The following is a 21,940-nucleotide window of genomic DNA, read 5'->3' on the forward strand; positions in this document are numbered from 1 at the left end:
GGAGTCCCCATGCCTGGAGGGGCTGCAGAACCCTGTGCCCATGGCAGCTGGGGCCGTGGTTTGGTGGCCATGGTGGGGCTGGGCTGCTGGCTGGACTGGATGCTCTGGAAGGGCTTCTCCAAGCCAAAGCAGTCTGTGATTGTGGCAGCAGCAGGTGCAGGGCCAGGCTGGGGGCACGCTGACCTCGTACTGGCGGCGCCGGCTGGGGTAGTCCAGGTTGTGGTCACTCCAGTCGTAGTGGGTCCTGTCCTTGGCCTGCTGATCCAGCCAGTACAGCTTGTTGGTGCAGCGCTGCATGTAGTCCTGCAAGGAGTGCAGGTCCTGCTGCCGCTGCTGGGAGCCAGCCTGCCGAGAGGGGAGAATGCTCAGCCCAGAGGTCTTCCCCCTGGGTCCTCCGGCCGTGGCCTGGCCGCCCCGGCGAGGGACCGGTGCCAAAGGGCTCTGCCCCCCGGCACCCCAGAGGGCTCTTACCAGCAGCTTCTGATATTTGGCTTGGAAGTCACTCAGGCATTCCTGATAACAGAGGAGAAGCAGAGCAAGAGTTAGCAGCACGGAGAGTGGTGGTCTGGTGGGGGCTTGATGGTGGAGAAGGATGTGGGGGGGAGTGGGATTAGCCTCATTGTAAAGCTACCACTTGATGTGGAGTGCTGAGCTCCCCAGCTCAGGAGGGACAGGGAGCTGCTGCAGAGAGGCCAAGGGAGGGCTACAAGGATGCTGAAGGGCCTGGGGCACTGCTGGGGAGGAGAGGTTGAGAGCCCTGGGGGTGGTTAGTGTGGAGGGGAGAAGGCTGAGAGGGATCTGATCAATGTCTATCAATAGCTGAGGGCTGGGGGTCAGGGAGGGCCAGGGCCAGGCTCTGCTCACTGTGCCCTGGGATAGGCCAAGGGGCAATGGATGGAAACTGCAGCCCAGGAGGTTCCACCCCAACAGGAGGAGGAACTTCTGCCCTGGGAGGCTCCCAGAGGCCTGGAGCAGGCTGCCCAGAGAGGTTGTGGAGTCTCCTTCCCTGGAGCCTTCCCAGCCCTGTCTGGATGTGTTCTGTGTGCCCTATGCTGCGTTCTCTGCTCCTGCTCTGGCAGGGGGCTTGGACTGGAAGATCTCTGGAGGTCCCTTCCAATGCCCTAACACCCTCTGACCCTGTGAGCTCTGAGGTTCAACGTGGACCTAGCTGCCCACCCAGCCCGGCCCAGGCTGTAGGACAGTGGCACTGGATGCGGGTAGGATGCTGGAGCGCCCCCAGCTTCAGCAGCAGCCCAAGGCTGGGGCAGCAGGCAGGGGGCAGGGAGCTGACCTTGTTGCCTTCCTTGGTGATGTGTGGGCCGATGGCCATGACCTCGTTGTGGAAGATGTTGTGCTCCTCCACTTGGCTGTTGACCAGCGGCAGGTCGGTGCCGAAGCCCTTGCTGCTCAGCGCGTCCTGTGGGGCACAGGGCTCGGCTTAGCCGTGGGGGAACGCAGTGGGGCACAGGAAACTCCTCTTGGAGCTGGGCTGGGCTCATGGGGGTGCCCAGGAGCATGTGGGTGAAACTGGCCACGGGAGAGCCAGTCTGGGGGGTTTTAACCCTTTTCAGGCTGGAAGGGTGGAGGGAGTGGGACGAAATCAAAGATGAGGGCCCCAGAGTAGAGCCCAAAGCAAGGGGGTGACTGGCAAGGACCCAAGAACCCAAGAGGAGAGGCTGAAGCTTGTTCAGCTTGGGGAGCAGAAGGATTTGGAGGGGCCTAACAGCATCCTTCTAAGGCTGATGAGGAAAGGGAGCTGGGCACTGTGGGCTGGCATGTGGCAGGCACAGGAGAGGTGAGCTCTGCAGGGGGAAGCACAGACTGGGTGTCAGGAGAAGTTTCTCCACTCTAGGACAGTGGAGCATTGGAGCACGCTGCCCAGAGAGGGAGTGTGAGCTCTGCCCTCAGCTGGAGAAGGGCAGAGGTTTACCCAAGCTCAACCAGGAGGTCAATGGCCAGGCTGAGCCCAGGAGCCCATCCCCTGAAGGAGCAATTCCCCACGGCCCTCTGATCCTCTGGAGCTTCTCATTTCTCAGCTGGGCTGCTGCCAGTGGTGCCACCCTGAGCACTGATTCCACAGCAGCTGCCCTTGTCCCATCACCTCTGCACCCTCCTCTGCCACCCAGCCCCCCTGCTCCTGCCCATGCTCTCTGCTGCTCTCACTAGAACGCTGCCAAGAAGGTTGCCAAGAGGTTCTCCATGGGGAGATGAATGAGGTCCTGCCTGGCTGGTGCTGCTGGCCAGGCAGTGGTCCTGAGGGACCCCTTGGTACCTGTTTCTCCTCGATCACTGTTGACCAGTTGACCTGGGGCTCAATGTTCTGCTGCAGGGGGAAGTTGTAGATCTGGTTGTGCTTCGCACGCAGGTTGGCCACTCGCTCCTTCAGCTGCCGGATGCTGCGGGAGGGCAAAGGTGAGGGGGGGATGGAGGGTGTGCACCCGGGCCAGCACTACATCAGTGGCTGGAGGTGATCCTCTCCCAGGCCCCCATGCATTGGTGTGGGAGGGACTGTCCTTGAGGGACCTCAGAGAGGGGAAAGAGGAGGATGGCAACACAGGCTGGCAGCAGCTGCGTTGTGCAATCAGCTGGGGAGGAAGAGGGCAAAGGTTTCACATCTGCCAGCTCAGGGCAGACTGGGGCCGGGGTAGAGCATGGTCCTGCAGGGTGGGCAGCCCCCCAAAGCTGCCAGCAGCAGGCGTGCAGCTGGGCTTGCTCCACACCTGCCCGGGGTCAGGCGTCCGAGGACTGGGATGCAGAGGAGGCTGCGGTGCCCCCCCGCCAGCTGCAGGCAGGAGCTGAGCAGAGCCCCTGGAGCAGCCTCCTCCCCTGGCCGGTACTCAACTCTTCTGTGATCATGTCCCCCTGGGGGTGCTTCATGTGGCGGGCGACGGCCGCGTCCCCGTCGAGCACATAGAGCAGCTTGTCGGACTCGGAGAGCCTCTGCGCCGTCAGGTCCCGGTACTGCGCCAGCTGGCACGACTTGAGCTTGTGCAGGTCCTGCGCGGGCACAGGGCGGGCAGCAGGCGGCTGCTGAGCTTGGGGAGACCTCGCAGAGCATCGGCCGCTCCCCCGCAGCTCCCAACCCCACCGCGGCCACGGAGGGAGGGGGAAACAAACGGGGCCCAAGAGGTCTTCCCAGCAGAGATGGGCAGGACCCCTGCTCTCTCCTGGCCTCCCGGTGATGTGTTTTGCCTCCCCCCGCGACTATCGCAGCCCCGAGGAAGGGCTGTGGCACCTCGGGACGTACCGTGTCCTTTGGGAAGAGGAGGATGGCTCAAGCCCCTTCTCCTCCACCCCAGCTTCCTGCCAGGATGCACAGCCCTGCCCTGAGCGGCCCTGGGCAGGGAGGAATTTGGGGGCCCTGATGCACCCTCCCACCTCCTTCCCATGAGCTGGGGGAACCCAAACATGCCTTGTTATGGATCATGGAGGGAGAGGGGAAAGGGAAAGGAAAAGGGAAAGGGAAAGGGAAAAAAGGGAAAAAAAGGAAAGGGGGAAGGGAAAAAAAGGAAAGGAAAAGAAAAAAGAAAAAGAAAAAAGGAAAATAAAAAAAGGAAAGGGGGAAGGGAAAAAAAGGAAAGGAAAAGAAAAAAGAAAAAGAAAAAAAGGAAAATAAAAAAGGAAAGGAAAAGGAAAAAAGGAAAAGAAAAAGGGAAATAAAAAAGGAAACAAGGGAAAGGGAAAAAGGAAAAGGAAAAAAAGGAAAAGGATAAAAGGAGAAGGAAAAAAGGAAATTAAAAAAGGAAAAGGAAACAAGGGAGGCAAAGGGAAAGGAATAAAAGGAAAGGGAAAAGGAAAAGGAGGGAAAGGAATAAAAGGAAAGGGAAAAGGAAAGGGAAGCAAAGGGAAAGGAATAAAAGGGGAAAGGAATAAAAGGAAAGGGAAAAGAAAAAGGAGGAAATGGAATAAAAGGAAAGGGAAAAGGAAAGGAAAGGAATAAAAGGAAAGGGAAAAGAAAAAGGAAAATGAAGAAAAGGAAAGGGAAAAGGAAAATGAAAGAGGAGAAGAGACGGAGTGGGAGGAGTGGGCATGGGAGAGGGAGTGGGAGAGGGAAAAGAGAGGGAGGGCAGAGGAGATGGCAGCAGCGGCGGCGTGGGCAGGGCCGTGGCAGGGTGCCCTGTGCCGCCCGGGGGGTGCCCTGTGCCGCCCGGGGGGTGCCCTGCGCCGCCCGGGGGGTGCCCTGTGCCGCCCGCGGGGTGCCCTGTGCCCGGCTCACGCTCTGCATGCGGGAGTCGGTCTCCACGATGTTCTTCTCCACCTGGTCCGCATTCTTCTGCAGGCGCTCTATGAGCTCGGTCAGCTCCTTGCTGGAGATGCTGGAGGGAAAGAGGGGGAGAAAGAGGGGGAGCCGTCACCCCGCGGGCACAGCCCCGGCCCCGCGCTGCTGCGGGGGCTGCTCTCGGGGGGCCGTGACCCCGCGGGTGGCCGGGGGCCAGCCCAGGCTGCCAGGCCCCGCAGCTGAGCCCTGACTCACCGCTGCCTTCCCAGCTGTTTCCAAAATACTCGGCCGCGGTGCCAGGAAGGGGGGGGCGGAAGGGGGGGGCGGGTGGGGACGGAGCGTGTCCCACGCAGGGGAAACGAGAGCCGTGCCCTGCGACAGCCTGGGGCGCCCCGGCCCCGGAGCAGCGGGGAGAGGAGCTGGTCGGGGGCACAGGGAGGGAGGAGCTGTTTGGAGGGGACAGGCAGAGAAATGGACCCTGCATGGACACAGAGGAGCCTGAGCAGGACCTGAATACCCCCACAACCCACCCACCCCCAAGGCGAAATGGTCCCTTTGAGGGCTTTGCCTACGCACAGGGCAGCCCCCTGTGCCCCCCCGACTGGGGCTCAGCCCTGCTTTGCAGCCCCTGCTCTCCCCCTCCAAGCCGTGGCCTGGGCTTCCTGGCACCACAGGGAGCTGTTCCCCCTGTGGAGCAAACCCAGGACCAGCACAGCACTCCATGCATCCACCTCTCAGTGCTGTGTCTCCTGCTAGGCACTGGGTTTTGCTCTTGGGGTGATGCTGGTCCCAGCCTCCCCCATCACACCTGGGCTGGCAGGGCACAGGATCACCCCAAATCCTCAGAGCCCCTCTGGAGGGCTGGCTGAGCTGCAGCAGGGTCAGGGTCACCCCAAATCCTCAGAGCCCCTCTGGAGGGCTGGCTGAGCTGCAGCAGGGTCAGGGTCACCCCAAATCCTCAGAGCCCCTCTGGAGGGCTGGCTGAGCTGCAGCAGGGTCAGGGTCACCCCAAATCCTCAGAGCCCCTCTGGAGGGCTGGCTGAGCTGCAGCAGGGTCAGGGTCACCCCAAATCCTCAGAGCCCCTCTGGAGGGCTGGCTGAGCTGCAGCAGGGTCAGGGTCACCCCAAATCCTCAGAGCCCCTCTGGAGGGCTGGCTGAGCTGCAGCAGGGTCAGGGTCACCCCAAATCCTCAGAGCCCCTCTGGAGGGCTGGCTGAGCTGCAGCAGGGTCAGGGTCACCCCAAATCCTCAGAGCCCCTCTGGAGGGCTGGCTGAGCTGCAGCAGGGTCAGGGTCACCCCAAATCCTCAGAGCCCCTCTGGAGGGCTGGCTGAGCTGCAGCAGGGTCAGGGTCACCCCAAATCCTCAGAGCCCCTCTGGAGGGCTGGCTGAGCTGCAGCAGGGTCAGGGTCACCCCAAATCCTCAGAGCCCCTCTGGAGGGCTGGCTGAGCTGCAGCAGGGTCAGGCCATCCCGTGATCAGCTCTTGCACCACCAGGCTTGTTCTAAACATTTTGTCTTCTTGCTGTCACTTTGGCTGCAAGGGGAGGCTGCAGCATGCCAGGGCCAGCTCTGGAGGACCACGTGCCAGGCTGTGTGCCAGGCTGCGTGCCAGGCCATGCCTGCAGCTCCCCAGCTCTGCTGACCAGAGGCAGAGAGCAGGATGTGCTCCCCAATAGTTTCTGCTGCTGGCTGAAGCCGGTGGCAAGGCTGGAGCTGGTGTCCTGGCTGTGCTGCTCTGCCATGTGGGCTTAAGCCAAGGGCTGGCTCACTCCATCCCAGCCATCCATAGAGCAGGATAATGAGCAGTGATGACCTCGTTATGTGGTGGTAGAACTCATCTTTGATGGAATCAGAGACTGCTTTGGGCTGGAAGGGACCTGTGAGGCTCACCCAGAGCAAGCCCTGCAGCCAGCAGGGACAGCTGCAGCCACAGCAGGCTGCTCCCAGCCCAAACCAACCTGCCCTGCACTGCTGCCAGCCATGGGGCAGCTCCCAGCTCCCTGGGCAGCCTGGCACAGGCTCTCCCACCCTCAGCATAACAAATCTCTCTCTTATAAGCACTTTTACTTGGTGCTTGGAGGAACTGTGTGGCTCCTGCAGAGGCTGGAGGGCAGAGCTGGCTGCTGGAGCACCACCAGATCAGCCATGCTTGCTCATGGTTGGCAGTCCCCCGGGTGGGCAGCCTCACCCAGCAGCTCCCTCAGCCCAGCTCTGGTGGCTCCTGCAGAGCCAAGGTCCTTCACAGGGCTGGGGGTGTCCCTGTGAGCTCCTCCAGGCCCGCACTAAGCTGGGGAGCCAAAGCTTGTTGGCCAAGGAAGTCCTCAGCCAGTGCTCTGCAGTGGCTTCCCTGGCTGTGTGGCAGCACTCAGCTACCAGCAGGCAGCAGCAAGATGTGGCCTTGCCACTCCTGTGCCCCATGGGCATGGCAGGCAGTCTGCAGTGGGGAGCATCTCAGCCTGCTGCCCTTGCAGCACGGGCACTGGGAGGCACAGCTTGGCCAGCCCTGGCCTGGCCTCCTGCTGGCACCGGTGCTGAGCTTCAGGACATGCTCCTGCTTGCTGCTGCTTTTCAGAACAACCCAAAGCCCAGCTCTGGGTTTGTTGCTGCCAACCTCAAAGCCTGCCCCAGGCTGCAGGAGCCTGGTAGCCTCTGAGAGCTCCACAAAAGCTCAGGTTGGCCTGGGCAGCATTTCCACAGCATTTCTTGCTTTTTATAGCAGCTGCATCATCAAGATGGTACTTGGCAGGGCTGCTGCTTTGTGTCCACTGCTGCTGCTGCTGCCTGGCACCTCCTGGTGGGGCAGCCTGAGAGAGAGGCCCTCTGACAGCAGCAGAAAGGAAGCAGAGGAGCAGATGAAGAGATCATTGAGTGTCATGTGCAAGGGGGCCCTGGAAGATCACAGACTCACAGAAACAAGTCAGGTGGGAAGCGAGCCTCAGGGTCACCAAATGCAGCCCAGAGCCCTGCTCTGCAAGGCTCACCCCTAAACCACAGCCCCAAGCACCACAGCCCCAAGCACCACAGCCAAACACAGCCAGGCCTGGGCACTCCACCACCTCCCTGGGCAGCACATTCCAAGCTTGGCCTGACCACTCCTGCCCTGAAGAAATGTTTCCTACTGTCCAGTCTGAACCTCCCCAGTGGCAGCTTGGGGCTGCTCCCTCTTGTTCCATCACTAATTGCCTGGGAGAAGAGAGCAGCAGCAGCCTCTCCACAGCCTCCTTTCAGGGAGCTGCAGAGAGCCAGGAGGTCTCCCCTCAGCCTCCTCTGTTTCACACTAACCATCCCCAGCTCCTTCAGTCTCTCCTCATCAGATTTCTTCTCCAGGCCCTTCCCAGCTCCCTTGCCCTGCTCTGCCCTGGCTCCAGCACCTCTACAGCTCTCTTGTGTTGAGCTGCCCCAAACTGGACCCAGCACTCCAGGTGTGGCCTCCCCAGAGCTGATTGCCAGGGCACAATCCCCTCCCTGCTCCTCTGGACACAGCATTGCTGATCCCAGCCAGGATGCCTTTGGCTTTCTTGGCCCCCTGGGCACACTGCTGGCTCCTGTTCAGCTGCTTGTCCATTAGAGCCCCAGATGGGATGTGGGTTGCTGGATCCTGCTGCCACAGGGAGCAGCTCTTCCACCTTGGGGTTGCTTCTAATCCACATGGTGTGGGGGGGGACTTGGCAGCACTGGGTTTACAATTGGGCTCAGTCATCTTGAAGGTCTTTTCCAACCTAAAGGATCCCAGGATTCCATGATCCTATCCCATGTAACCAGGGAAAACATCTGCTGAAATCAGTGGAGAGAAAGTGGCTTCAAGCTGGGCAGCTCAAATGTGCTGCTCACACTCTTGTGTCTTCAGGCCATGGTTGCTCAGGGCTGGCATCTCCTGAGGGAGCTTGCAGCCCCCAAGAAGCCTTCCTCATCTCCCACCAATGAACTGGAGTCTGCCAGAGCTTTGAGGATGGAAGAGGCTGCTTGTCCAGCTGGGAGCTTGGGAGGCTTCACTGCAATAGCCAGGAGTGGAACCAGCACTAAGTGAGGCTGGGGAAGAGCTGGCAGTGCTTGCTGGCTCATCTCCATGGTCCCTACCTTGCTCTTGGTCTTTCCTAGCAAGCCCAAAGATAACTCTTCAGTGGAGCTGCAGACAGATGTGAAAACCATCCCCCAAAAGCAGAGAGCTCTGGGGCTTTTCTAGCTCCATCTGTGACTGAAGCTTCTCAATTGTATGGAGGCAACCAAATGAAGCCAGGGATGCTTTGGGATCCATGGCCACGGTCCCACCATGGCATCCCAAGTTGGTGCTGCTGCTCTCCTCCAGCAGAGCAGAGCCTGGAGACCCTGCCCAGCCTGTGTGCTCCCCTGGCATCAGCAAAACTCAGCTTGGGTGCTGGGAACTTGGGGTGCAACCTCCTGGCCCTTACTCAGGTACCAGCTTTGCCAGGGCCATCCTCCATGGCCATGCTGCTGAAACAACCAGGGGGATGAGGATGAGGAGGATGTGCCTCTTGTCCCCACAACCAGGCTGGGTTGGGATGAGGATGAAGATGTGCCTCTTGTCCCCACAACCAGGCTGGGTTGGGATGAGGATGAAGATGTGCCTCTTGTCCCCACAACCAGGCTGGGTTGGGATGGGGATGAGGATGAGGATGAGGATGTGCCTCTTGTGCTCACAACCAGGCTGGGTTAGGATGAGCATGAGGATGTGCCTCTTGTCCCCACAACCAGGCTGGGTTGGGATGGGGATGGGGATGAGGATGTGCCTCTTGTCCCCACAACCAGGCTGGGTCAGGATGAGGATGTGCCTCCTGTCCCCTTGTCCCTACCTATCCCCTGGCTCTGAGACAAGAGCTCTAACCACCCCCATGAGCTGGGACTGCTTGCACCCTGCCAGCTGGATCCCTCCTGGTGACTCCAAAGCCAGGGCACAGCCACCCTCCAGCTCCAGTGGTACCCTGGCGGTGTTAACTGTCACCCTGGGGGTGACAACTCCTTCTCTGTCACTGCAGGGGGCAGAAGCAGGGGGAACAGGGAGGGCAGAGGCTGAGTTTCCCTGCCCTGGAGGGGCAGTTTGACCAGTAAGGCAGAAACTCCTGCTTCCATCTGCAGTATCTGGGTGGCCAGGGAGAGGAGGACGCGGAGCAAGCAAGGACATGCTTGGTTGTACCTTGGGCATGGCTCTGCTGCTCAGCCTTGGCTTCCCTGACGCATGCCAGATGAGCTGCTTGCTCTCCCCACCTCTGTGGTTTGGGTGAGAGTCACAGAGGTGTCACCAGCTGAGGTTTGGGCACAGGGAAAGCAAATGCAACCTCCCCATGGGAGCTGGATCTCCAGACAGCCACCACAGCATCGCTGGAGCTCCTCTTCCACCCCCCAGCCTCTGCTGAGACTCCTTTCTCTGTTTGCTTCTGTACCCTTGGCATTTCTGTGCCACTCCATCACCCACCTTGGGCACTGACATTAACCCTAAGCCTAATGCTAACCCTGCCCCTGGCCTGAAGGTGTTGCAGGATGAGGCCTGGAGTGACCTGGGCTGGTGGGAGGTGACCCTGCCCATGGCAGGAGGGGTGGAGCTGGATGATCTTTAAGGTCCCTTCCAACCCAAAGCAGTCTTTAATTCTCTGATTATTGATATGCAAACCCTGTCAATAAGCTGCCTGTCCCTTCTTCAAGGTTGGGCCAGGTGATGAGCCTTGAGGTCCCTTCCAACCTGGCATTCTATGATTCTCCCCCAGTGGCTGTGTGTTAGGAGGCCACGAGGACAATGCTGACCCCTGCATCCTCCTGGATGTCAAGCAGAGTGCCAGAGGGATTGGTTGGGACAACTGAAGTTGGGAGAGGCCAATATCCATGCCAGGGGATGGAGGAGTGAGTCCACCCAGGAGAGACCCCAGGGAAGAGCTATGGATGTTGTCTGCATGGATGTGGGGCTGAGGGAGGTGGTGCAGTGGCTCAGCAGCAGTGGTGTGGTTGTGAGCTCTGGGTGAGAGGTTGGACTGGATGAGCTCCAAGGGCTCTTCCCACCTCAACAGTGCTGTGGTTCTGTGATCCTCCACATCCTTCATCTGCTGAGAGGAGGAAGATTCAGAAGCACCAGGTGGTGGGCAAAGAACTGAGGAATACTTGGGCAGCTGGGGTGGGACTGGTAGGGAAGAGCTGTGGGATGCAACCAGGCTTTGGAAGGAAAGAGCCAAAACGCAGGCAGGAGGGGGATGGCTGCAGCACAGAGTGGAGCTGGGGAGGGAGAAGGGATGGATTTGGCCACAGCCCAGCTGGGGAGGGCAACACAGGTGAGAGCAGGCAGGAAGCGAGGAGGGAAGGGGAAGGTCGAAGTTCCCTGCTAAAAGAGATCAGGCTTTGTGGGGAGGGGGAACAGGGGAAGAAAAGCCTGGAAAAAGAGTGGCTGTGCCAGCTCTGGGGAACTTGGACATTCTCTGATAGGAAGGAAAAAATGATATCAGGCAGGGAAAGCTGCCCTGGGCAGAGGAGCTGCTGCTCATCCCCGGGCAGAGGAGCCGCTGCTCATTCCCGGGCAGAGGAGCCGCTGCTCATCCCCGGGCAGAGGAGCCGCTGCTCATCCCCGGGCAGAAGAGCTGCTGCTCATCCCCGGGCAGAGGAGCCGCTGCTCATCCCCGGGCAGAGGAGCCGCTGCTCATCCCCGGGCAGAGGAGCCGCTGCTCATCCCCGGGCAGAAGAGCCGCTGCTCATCCCCGGGCAGAGGAGCCGCTGCTCATCCCCGGGCAGAGGAGCCGCTGCTCATCCCCGGGCAGAAGAGCTGCTGCTCATCCCCGGGCAGAGGAGATGCTGCTCATCCCCGGGCAGAAGAGCTGCTGCTCATCCCCGGGCAGAGGAGCCGCTGCTCATCCCCGGGCAGAAGAGCCGCTGCTCATCCCCGGGCAGAAGAGCTGCTGCTCATCCCCGGGCAGAGGAGATGCTGCTCATCCCCGGGCAGAAGAGCTGCTGCTCATCCCCGGGCAGAGGAGCCGCTGCTCATCCCCGGGCAGAGGAGCCGCTGCTCATCCCCGGGCAGAGGAGATGCTGCTCATCCCCGGGCACAGGAGCCGCTGCTCATCCCCGGGCACAGGAGCCGCTGCTCATCTCCTGCAGCCAGAGCTGGGCTGAAGAACCTGAGATTCCTCCCACGAGGAATGGGCAGGGAGGGAGTCTGAGGGCTCCTTCCAGCTGGGCAGCTGCTCGGGGACAGAATTCCCTGCATCCCTCTACCACAGTCCTGCCCCTGGGCGACGCTTTGTGGCTTGGGGTCGTCTGAGGGCTTGGGGCTTGCACTTAGATTTGGGGCTTCTGTTCTTAGGGGTTTGGTGGGTTTTTTACTTAAATTTGGGTTTTTTTTACTTAGAGCTGGTCTTTTTCTGAGGATTTGGGGATTTATCTTCGAGTTTGGTTGGTGATGGCTTGTTTTTTTTCACAGTATCACCAAGGTTGGAAGAGACCTCAAAGATCATCGAGTCCAACCTGGCACCACAGACCTCATGACTAGACCATGGCACCAAGAGCCACATCCAAGCCCCTCTTGAACACCTCCAGGGATGAGGACTCCACCACCTCCCTGGGCAGCACATTCTAATGGCTAACAACTCTCTCTGTGAAGAACTTTCTCCTCACCTCCAGCTTGAACTTCCCCTGGCACAGCTTGAGACTGTGTCCTCTTGTTCTGCTGCTGGTTGCTTGACAGAAGAGAACAACTCCCTCCTGGCTCCAACCTCCCTGCAGGGAGTTGCAGAGAGCAAGAAGGTCTCCCCTGAGCCTCCTCTTCTGCAGGCTAAGCAACCCCAGCTCCCTCAGCCTCTCCTCCCAGGGCTGTGCCCCAGACCCCTCCCCAGCTTTGTTGCCCTTCTCTGGACACCTTCAAGTCTCTCAATGTCCTTCTTGAGCTGAGGAGCCCAGAGCTGGACACAGGACTCAAGGGGTGGCCTGAGCAGTGCTGAGCACAGGGCACAAGGACTTCCCTGCTCCTGCTGGCCACACTCTCCCTGCTGCAGGCCAGGATGCCCTTGGCCTTCTTGGCCCCCTGGGCACACTGCTGGCTCAGAGCCTGCAGAAGAGCAGCCCCAGAGGGCAGCTGAGCAATGCTCAGCAAGAGCTAAAGGAGCTGTGGGGGGCAAGAGGCTGGGGCCAGACTCTGCTGAGTGCTGCCCAGGGCCAGCACAAGGGGCAAGGGGCAGCAAGTGTCAGGCAGGAGGTTGGAGCTGAGCAGGAGGAGAAAGTTGTTTGGGGTGAGGCTGCTGGAGGCCTGGAGCAGGCTGCCCAGAGAGGTTGTGGAGTGTCCTGGTGTGGAGAGCTTCCAACCCCCCCTGGGCACTGTGCTGCTGGGCAGGGTGCTGTGGGTGCCCTGCTGGAGCAGGGCTTGGGCTGGGGGAGCTCCAGAGCTCCCTTCCAGCCTCACCCTGCTAGGATGCCCACTGCTTGGCTTGGGTACCCACTGCTTGGCTTGGGTACCCACTGCTTGGCTTGGGTGCCCACTGCTTGGCTTGGGTGCCCACCTGCTTGACTTGGGTGCCCCATGCTTGGCTTGGGTACCCACCTGCTTGGCTTGGTTGCCACTGCTTGACTTGGGTGCCCTATGCTTGGCTTGGGTGCCCACCTGCTTGACTTGGGTGCCCACTGCTTGACTTGGGTGCCCACTGCTTGGCTTGGGTGCCCACCTGCTTGGCTTGGGTGCCCATCTGCTTGACTTGAGTGCCCACTGCTTGGCTTGAGTGCCCACTGCTTGGCTTGGGTGCCCACCTGCTTGACTTGGGTGCCCCATGCTTGGCTTGGGTGCCCACTGCTTGACTTGGGTGCCCACCTGCTTGTTGGCTACTGGAAAAATGAGTTGGAAAATTCCTTGGAACAAAAAGGGTTTTTTTCCCCAACACAAAAAGAGCTTTGGGGGGTTGGGGTTGGGTTTTCTTTTTGCTTGAACCCAAATCTTTCTTAAGCTGAAGGCTGCAGTGGAACTCTGCCACTTGTCTTGGCTCAACCCCAGCATGGACCAGAAAGGGTAGCAGAAGACATAAGGGACACAAAAGGAAGTCTTAGAGCAGGACCCTCAAAAGTGCAGCCAGCAAAACACAGCCCAGGTCAGGTGCACTCCCAGGAGATTCTCTGAGAGGGCCTGGAGGGGGAAGTGGGGGAGAGAGAACCTTGGGGGCACTGGGGAGAGGCACAGAAGGGCAGCGGGATCTGTACCAGCCTGCCACACTGCTGCTCCTCCCCCATCCTGACAAACCTGGTGGCCTCCTATGACAAGGTCACAGCATGAGCAGATGGAGGTGGAGCAGCTGACATCACAGACCTGGAGCTGAGCAAAGCCTTCGACGCTGTCCTGCACCACACAGACTCACAGAGCTGGCAGGGCTGGAGGGGAGCTCAAGGCTCAGCCAGCCCCAACCCCCTGCCATGGCCAGGGACACCTCACACCGCAGCAGGTTGCTCACAGCCACCTCCAGCCTGGCTGCAAACACCTCCAGGCAGGAGGCTTCCACCACCTCCCTGGGCAGCCTGTGCCAGGCTCTCACCACCCTGCTGGGCAACAACTTCTTCCTCACAGCCAAGCCGATTTGGGGCTTAAGCTTAGAGTCTGAGGCGGGTTTGGAGGTTTCATCACTTGGACTCAGTGGTGGTTTTTTTTTCTCTCTTAGGCTTTGGGTCTCCTGCTTAGATTTGGGTCTTTGGCCTTAGGGTTTGGGGATTCTTTACTTAGATTTGGGTGGTTTTCATTTTACTTAGAAGTGTATTTGCCTTAGGCTGTGGGGATTTACCTGTGACGCTGGGGGGGGTTGTTCTTAGGGCTTGGGGATATTTGATACTCAGATTTGAGGATCTCCTGTTAGGGTTTGGGAGGTTTTTCACTTTGATTTTTTGTTTCCTTTGATTTTTTTTTGTTTCCTTTGATTTTTTTGGGGGGGGTTTACTTTGATTTTTTTGGTTCAATTTGAATTTTTTTTGTTTACTTTTGATTTTTTATTTTCTTTGGCTTTTTGTTTACTTTGATTTTGTTCTTTCATTTTTTTTTTCAGTTTACTTCGAATTTTTTTTGTTGTCTTTGATTTTTTGTTGTCTTTGATTTTTTGTTTTCTTTGATTTTTTCCTTTACTTTGAATTTTTTCTTTACTTTGATTTTTTCTTTTATTTTTTTTTTAGTTTACTTTGAATTTTTTCCTTGACTTTGATTTTTTGGTTTACTTGGATTTTTTTCTCTGAGTTTTTTGTTTCCTTTGATTTTTTTATTTCCTTTGATTTTTCTTTGATTTTTTTGTTTCCTTTGATTTTTTTGTTTCCTTTGATTTTTCTTTGATTTTTTCGTTTCCTTTGTTTTTTTGTTTCCTTTGATTTTTCTTTGATTTTTTTGTTTACTTTGATTTTTTCTTTACTTTAATTTTTTCTTTACTTGATTTTTTTGTTTGCTTTTTTTAACTTCAATTTTTTTTCTTTACTTTGAATTTTTTTCATTACTTGGATTTTTTTGTTTACTTGGATTATTTAGTTTGATTTTTTTTGTTTACTTTGATTTTTTTTACTTTGATTTTTTGTTTACTTTGAATTTTTGTTTACTTCAATTGTTTTTGTTTACTTTGTTTACTTCGATTTTTTGTTTACTTCAATTTTTTGTTTACTTTGGTTTTTGGTTTACTTTGAATTTTTGTTTGGTTTTTGTTTACTTTAGGTTTTTGTTTACTTTGGGTTTTTTGTTTACTTCTTTGGGTTTGGTTTTTTTCCTTAGGGTTTTGGGTTTTTTTCCTTAGGGTTTTGGTTTTTTTCCTCAGGGTTTTGTTTTTTTTCTTAGGGTTTTGGGGTTTTTCTTTGGGTTTTGTTTTTTTTTTCTTAGAGTTTTGGGGGTTTTTTTTCCTTAGGCTTTTGGGGTTTTTTCTTAGAGTTTTGGTTTTATTCTTTGGGTTTTGGTTTTTTTTTTTCCTTAGGCTTTTGGGTTTTTTTCTTTGGGTTTTGGGCTTTTTTTCTTAGGGTTTTGGTTTCTTTCTTAGGCTTTTGGTTTTTTTTTCTTAGGGTTTTGGGTTTTTTTCTTAGGGTTTTTGGGTTTTTTTTCCTTAGGGTTTTGGTTTTGTTTTTTCCTTAGGGTTTGGGTTTTTTTCATAGGGTTCTGTGCTCCTCAGCACACAAAGCTGGTGAGAGTTATTGTGCTGGGGCAACTGTGCTGCTAAAAACTGCACTTTCTTTTTTCCTCTGTTCCTGTTTTTTTTCTCCCTGCCCATCGTGCTGCACCCCCAGGGATAGGAAGCACCTTTAGGAGCAGGCTTCCCCAAGGCTGGCACCCCCCTGGTGCCTGTAGCTTCACCCCCCCTGGCAGGCCACTTGCTGGCAGGTGTTAGGGAACATCTTGGGCTGCTTTGAATTCTCTGTCTTGTTTTCCCCCCCACCCCCCTCAGAAGGAGGTTAGTTCACTAATGCTCCCAAGGGAGGATGCTCAAATGAATACTCCTGGAGCTCTGACTGGTTCAGCTGAGTGCAGGCCCTGGGAAGGCTTCTGCTGGGAGCTTGTAGCATGAATCAGAGCCTTGCTGGGAGAGTTAATGGGAAGGGCTCTGTCCTGCTCCTTCCCCCAGCTCAGTGCTGGGCAGACTCTGCTCTCCTGCTGGGAAGCCTGCCCATGCCAGGAGCTTCCCCACCTGGGCAGGGACAAGCACAGCAGCTGAGGATGGGATCTGAGCACTGATCCTGGTGCTGCTTACTGCATCTGGCTGCTGGGATGCACAGACAGGCACTGACCACTCAATTCCCAGTGGGGTGGGGGTGGGAAAGGACCTCTGGAGCTCACCCAGTTGAAGCCCCTACTCCAGCAGGGCACCCACAGCAGCTTGCCCAGCAGCACAGTGCCCAGGAAGGGTTGGAAGCTCTCCACACCAGGACACTCCACAACCTCTCTGGGCAGCCTGCTCCAGGCCTCCAGCAGCCTCACCCCAAACAACTTTCTCCTCCTGCTCAGCTCCAACCTCCTGCCTGCCACTTGCTGCCCCTTGCCCCTTGTGCTGGCCCTGGGCACTGCTGAGCAGAGCCTGGCCCCAGCCTCTTGCCCCTCTAACTACTGATAAGCTGCTCTCAATTCCATCTCCGTTTAATTCCCAGTTACACAGATTCCATATCAAACACACCCTGCTGAGCACTGCTGCTGGGGACTGGACTTTAACAGGGACTAAAACCAAAAGAACCCTCTGGAAGATCACAGCAGAGCCCTTAAATGACCTTAAAACTCCCCCAGCTGCAGCTGCCCCATTCCCTTGTGCTGCTTCTCATGCCACAGGAGTGAAACTGTGGCAGAGCAGAGGAGTTAGGGCTGGGCTGCAGGAATTCAGGTTTGGGAGAGATCAAGATCTGGCTGCAAACTGGGGAGCAGCATCCTGTCAGGCTCCCCATGGCAGGGTGTAGCTGGACAGCAGAGCTGCTGTGCTGAGTCACAGAATCAGCAAATGGTTTGGCTTGGAAGGGACCTTCAAGATCATCCAGCTCCAAGCCCCTGCCATGGGCAGGGACACCTCCCACCAGCCCCAGCTTGCTCAAGGCCTCATCCAGCCTGGCCCTGAACACCTCTAGGGAGGAGGCAGCCACAGCCTCTCTGGGCAGTGTCTCCCCACCCTCACTGGAAGATCCAGCTTGCTTCACTTCTCTTCATTGTCCCCCCTGAAAAGGAGGCTGAAGGGAGACCTCATTGCTCTCTACAACTCCCTGCAAGGAAGTTGGAGCCAGGAAGGGATTGGTCTCTTCTACTGAGTGATAGGACAAGAGGAAATGGCCTCAAGCTGCCCCAAGGGATCTTTAGGTTGGACATGAGAAGAAACTTCTTCATTGAAAGTCTTCTCAAGCCCTGTCCCAGGCTGCCCAGGGGGGTGGCTGAATCCCCAGCCCTGGAGGTGTTTCCCAGAGGCAGAGCTGTGGTGCTGAGGGCCATGGCTCAGCCCCAGCCTGGGCTGAGTTAGGGAAGGGTTAGACTGGAGGAGCTGAAAGGGCTGTGCCAGCTGAAGTGATTCCCTGCTGCACAACTGTGCTGTGCATGAGGTGGCAGCAGGAGCAGGGCAGGCAATGTGAGGCTTCCTGCACCATAAGTACAGAGCAGCTGCCCTGACTCACCTCTGGCTGCTCCTTCTTGCTGGCTCCAGCCCTACCAAACAGCCTCTAGGAATGTGTCACCCTCCTGGCGCCTGAACCCCCTCTTAGCTGGGGACAAGGGGCTCCAGGGCTGGGAGTCCTCCTGGACAGATGCTTTCAGGAGGGCTTCTCAAGGAACTTTACCTTTCCTGCTGGCAGGAGGATGTCCTTCAGCAGCCAGTTCTCAAGGCTGAGGTGTTTTCTACCTCCCAAGCCTGGACTGGCTAAAAGAGAAACCAGCCTCCTGCTTTCTGAGCCTGGCAAGTGCTTGGTGAAGGTAAGAGGGAAGGAGGGTGATGGTTTCCTTCCATGCTGGCCAAGCTGCTGTGGGTACCCTGCTTTAGCAGGGGGGGGTTGGACTGGATGGCCTCCAGAGGTCCCTTCCCACCCCATGCTGGGGTTCAGGGATGTGCTAACAGTCATGGCCAGCTCCAGCTGAATCCCCACAGACTGCTTTGGGTTGGAAGGAACCTTTACAGATCATCCAGTTCAACCCCCAGGGCCTTGCACTGCTGGGATGGGGTGAGCAAGAAGGGCAACCCAATGCATGAGGCAAAAGCATCATCATCATCATCATCATCATCCACACTCCCCTGATGCCCTACAGCTGACATGCCTAGAGTCAGATGGTGGTCTGGAGACCACAAGCCCAGGTCAGAACTGCAGCAGATCAGAGAATCATGGAATTGTTGGGGTTGGAAAAAGCCTCCAAGCTCATCCAGTCCAACACCAACCCAACCCCACCATGGCCACCAAACCCTGCCCCCAAGTGCCATGGCCACAGGGGTCTGCAACCCCTCCAGGCATGGGGACTCCACCACCTCCCTGGGCAGCCTCTGCCAGGCCCTGACCACTCTTTTTCCTCCTCTCCAACCTAACCTTCCCCTGGCACAATTTCAGGCCAGATGTTCCTAGGGAAAGGCTCAGACCCTGGTCCTGCTCATTTCTGCATCACCAAACCAAGCCCACGGGAGCTGCTGGGGAGCATCCCCTGCACACTCAAGTGAAGAACCTGCTGGTGCTGTGCATGGTGCTGGGAGGTGGATGTGGTCCAGGCTGCTTGGCACAGAGCATTGCCCTGGTTTTCCTCCAGCCAAGCAGTGGCACAGAGCTGGTGCAGCTCAGCATCAGCAGGTCAGAGCACCCAGCACCAAGGTGGCTTTGCAGGATCTGATGTCACTCCTGCTCTTTCCCTGCCATTGCCCTCAAAGCAGGTGAGCGTGGGGCCAGCCAGCCTCAAGAGCTGGAGGCAGTTGCCCAAATGGCTCCTTCCTAGTCCCTGGCACAGCAACAGAAACAGAGCAAGGAAACACCTCCCTGCCCACCCTGAGTTCTCAGCCCCTGGGCAGGCTGCAAGCAGCTTGGGCAGAGGCAAAGGAGCTGCTCAGAGCCCTGATGCTCCGAGGTGCTGTGAGTGGGAGGCTGAAGGGCCGGCCTGGGGCTGGGGAAGGCTGGCTGTCTGCATCTCGGGGGATAAGGACACCAGCACCTGCCTTGAGCTGCACAGACTCACAGTGATCTTGAGCCTCTGGTGCTGCTCATCAAGATGCCTCCATCACAGAGGGGCTGAGGAAGCCACCAGGACTCAGCAGCTCCTCACTGTGCTGTAAACTGCTGTAGGATGCTGCTTTGGCAGCAAAGCTGGGGAAGGGTCTGGAGAAGGGGGCTGGGGAGGAGCAGCTGAGGGAGCTGGGGGTGTTGAGCCTGGAGAAGAGAAGGCTGAGGGAGACCTCCTTGCTCTCTGCAGCTCCCTGAAAGGAGGCTGGAGCCAGCTGGGGGTTGAGCTCTTCTCCCTCGTAGCAAGTGATGAGAGGAAATGGCCTCAAGTTACACCCAGGGAGGATTAGGTTGGACATTAGAAGAAACTTCTTCACTGAAAAGGTTCTCAAACGCTGCCCAGGGAGGTGGCTGAATCCCCATCCCTGGTGGGGCTTAAAAGAGGCAGAGCTGTGGTGCTGAGGGCCATGGCTTAGCCCCAGCATTGGTCGAGTTAGAGGACGGTTGGACTGGAGGAGCTCAGAGATCTTTTCCAACCAAAGCAAAAGTTCGACGATCCCTGGGCACCCCCGACCTGGATCAGCTGAGCTCCTGGCCCCAGCTCCTCTCTGCCTGCAGGAAACGCTCCAGTGCCCTTGCCCAGCTGCCAGGCTGCCCTTGCCCTGTGCCCACCGTGCTCTGGAGGCTCGGTCACCAGCAGCGTCTGAGGTGCAGCCCCAGCGGAGGGCAGGACGGGGCCGGGCTGTTCCCAGTGTCGAAACCCCGGTCCCAGCGGGCGGCGGGGGCGGCCGGTGGATGCTCACAGCCTGGCTCTGCTTTTGCAGCGGCAGAACTGGGCGGGCGCCGGCTGGGAGCCCGGCAGCGCCCGGAGCCGGGCCGGGGCGGCAGCAGCTCCTTGCCCTCTCGCAACACTCCTCCACCAAGTTGCTCAACCGGTCCGGCACCGGCTTCCCCGTCTCGATGCCGGGGCTGCTTCCCCACGGTGGGAGTGTTCCCTGGATTCCCAGATGTTTGTAAACTCCAACGCAGGAATTAACAAATTGGGGCTAATGAGCGCAGCCCTCCCCGAGGTGCGCGGCCAGCTGGGGTGCGGGGAGGGAGGGTGGCCCAAGGCCACAGCCCTGAGCTGCTTCCTCAGCTGCCACCAAGTCAGCCGGAAAAAAACCCTCAAGATTTCAGCCTTCAGAGGTGCTTTGGCACCTGCCCAGAGCGGGCAGGGCTGGCGGGCAGGGCGGCGGAGCCAGGACCGTCGTCCCCAGCCCCATCGGCTGTCCGGCGGGGGACGGCAGCGTAGGGTACCCAGCGCGGGGTACCCAGCTCGGGGCTCGGCCCCCCCCAGCGCAACACTGCGGACCCCAGGGTGGGGATCCATCACAGAGAGGTCTCTCTCCCCCTGCCTCCCAGCATCCCCGTGCTGCTCAGCATGCCAGGATGTTGCCCCAGCTGTGGTGGTTCTCATCTCCAAGCCCTCCAGTGACACCCCCGAAGATCAGAAATGCCACCAGCATTTCACACCGCACGAACGCTGGGGGCATCACTGGGGGTGCGTCCTGAGCCTCAGAGGGCTCTGTGCCACCCTGTCTCCTTCCTGCCAGCCCTGCCCAGGGCAGGAGCTAGCAGCAGAGCGTGCCCCAGGCTTTGGGAGCGGGAGCCTGGGCAGCCCTGCTGAGCCAGCTGGGTCTGCCGGAGGTGCCTGTCCCCAGGGCTGCAGCTGGAGCCTCAGCCTGAATGGAGGCAGCTCAGCAGATGCCAAAGCTGAGCACCCACGGTGCCCGGGCAGCACCCTGCCCTCTTGGGAAACACCCCTTCCCCGCACCGCACCCACGGGCAGCGAGCAGCGAGGGGCTCCCCGCTTCAGAAGGCAGCAGCGCCTCGGGGTAACTGCTCCTTTCCTGGGTGCCCAAAGGCACTGCCGTCCCTGCGCCGGCTCCCCAGCTGCCTTCCCAAGGCTTTGAGAGCCGAGCGGCTGCTGCGAGCCCACCAGCCAAGGTGGCTCTGGAAAGGGATGGAGAGGGACCAGCAAGCCATGGGCTTGCCTCTGCACGCCCCGGCCCCCTTCCCCCGCACCCCCCGCATCCCACTCGTCGTGCTCCAGAGCTCCTGCAGCTCCTCCGGGACGTGCTGCGTGGATCCCACCATTACACCCCTTCGGAAAAGCAGGGGCTGGGGGCTACCCGCTCTGCAGCCCCCCTACCCCCCCTGCAGCAATGCAGCCCGGCCCAGAGAGGGGCCAAGCCTTGCCGGGGGGGTGTGGGGGGGATTTTCACCTCCTTTTCCCTTTTCACGGCGACCTTCACGGGGAGCTCTCAACTTGCTGCTCCCTTTAGCACCACTACGACTGCGAAGTGTCCCCACCCCACCAGAAAGAGCCGAGGAGGAGGAGAAGACTTGCTCCTGGTGGAGCAGGTGGAGGAAGGCTGAGGACAAGCAAACTTCTTGTGCCCTTAAAGCCGAACCCAGCGCAGCCTGGGAAGCGAAGGAACTTGCTCCCCACGGCTGCCATCACTGCCAAGGGGCCGGAGGAAAGCGCTGCCTTTGCCGGGCACCAGAGAGGTGGACCCAGCTTGGGGTGTCCCCACACCTCGGGGGGTGCCCACACCTCGGGAGAGATTCCCACAGCTCGAGGGGTGCCCACATCTGGGGGGTACCCACACTTTGGAGGAGCACCCATACCTCGGGGGAGGTTCCCACACTTCAAGGGGCACCCACATCTGGGGGATGGCCACAGCTCGGGGGAGAGTCTCTACACATTGGGGGGTACCCACACCTCAGGGGAGGTTGCCACAGCTCAGGATCCCCAAAGCCCGGCTGCGGGCGGGGATGCTGCGCGCTGGGAGCCCCGGGCTGGCGAAGCTGCTCGGCCCGGGCGGAGCGGGGCTGGCCGGAGCCGGGCACTCACCTCTTTTTCTGCACGGAGGGGCTGTATTTCCCTTTGTTGCGTTTCCTGAAGAGCGAGTGCATCGCGTTCCCGGCCCCGGAGCTCGCCGCCCGCAGCCTCCTCCCGCTTTCCCCCGCCGCCGCCCGCAGCTTCTGCTCCGCCACCGGGGCCGGGCAGAGCCGGGAGGGAGGCGGGCATCGGGCAGCACCGCCTTCTGCCTGCCCCCTGCCTGCCCCCTGCCTGCCTCCTGCCTGGCCCAACC

General features: G+C 58.3%; 1 protein-coding gene across 1 annotated transcript in view; it reads right to left on the reverse strand.

Annotated features, from left to right (window-relative positions):
• The window catches only part of PPL (periplakin), a 44,941-nt gene extending 23,097 nt beyond the window's left edge, over window positions 1-21,844 (reverse strand). The window contains exons 1-7 of the mRNA XM_054180713.1: window positions 21,700-21,844; window positions 4,217-4,316; window positions 2,843-2,997; window positions 2,273-2,396; window positions 1,292-1,417; window positions 472-513; window positions 184-345 (exon numbers count right to left, since the gene is read on the reverse strand). Coding sequence (XP_054036688.1) covers window positions 184-345; window positions 472-513; window positions 1,292-1,417; window positions 2,273-2,396; window positions 2,843-2,997; window positions 4,217-4,316; window positions 21,700-21,761 — 771 coding nt within the window. The 5' untranslated portion in view covers window positions 21,762-21,844. The remainder of the gene's footprint in view (window positions 1-183; window positions 346-471; window positions 514-1,291; window positions 1,418-2,272; window positions 2,397-2,842; window positions 2,998-4,216; window positions 4,317-21,699) is intronic.
• Between the last annotated feature and the right edge of the window lie 96 nt (window positions 21,845-21,940).

Source organism: Dryobates pubescens, chromosome 4 (assembly GCF_014839835.1).
Source record: "Dryobates pubescens isolate bDryPub1 chromosome 4, bDryPub1.pri, whole genome shotgun sequence".
In the NCBI taxonomy this organism is placed as follows: Eukaryota; Metazoa; Chordata; class Aves; order Piciformes; family Picidae; genus Dryobates; species Dryobates pubescens.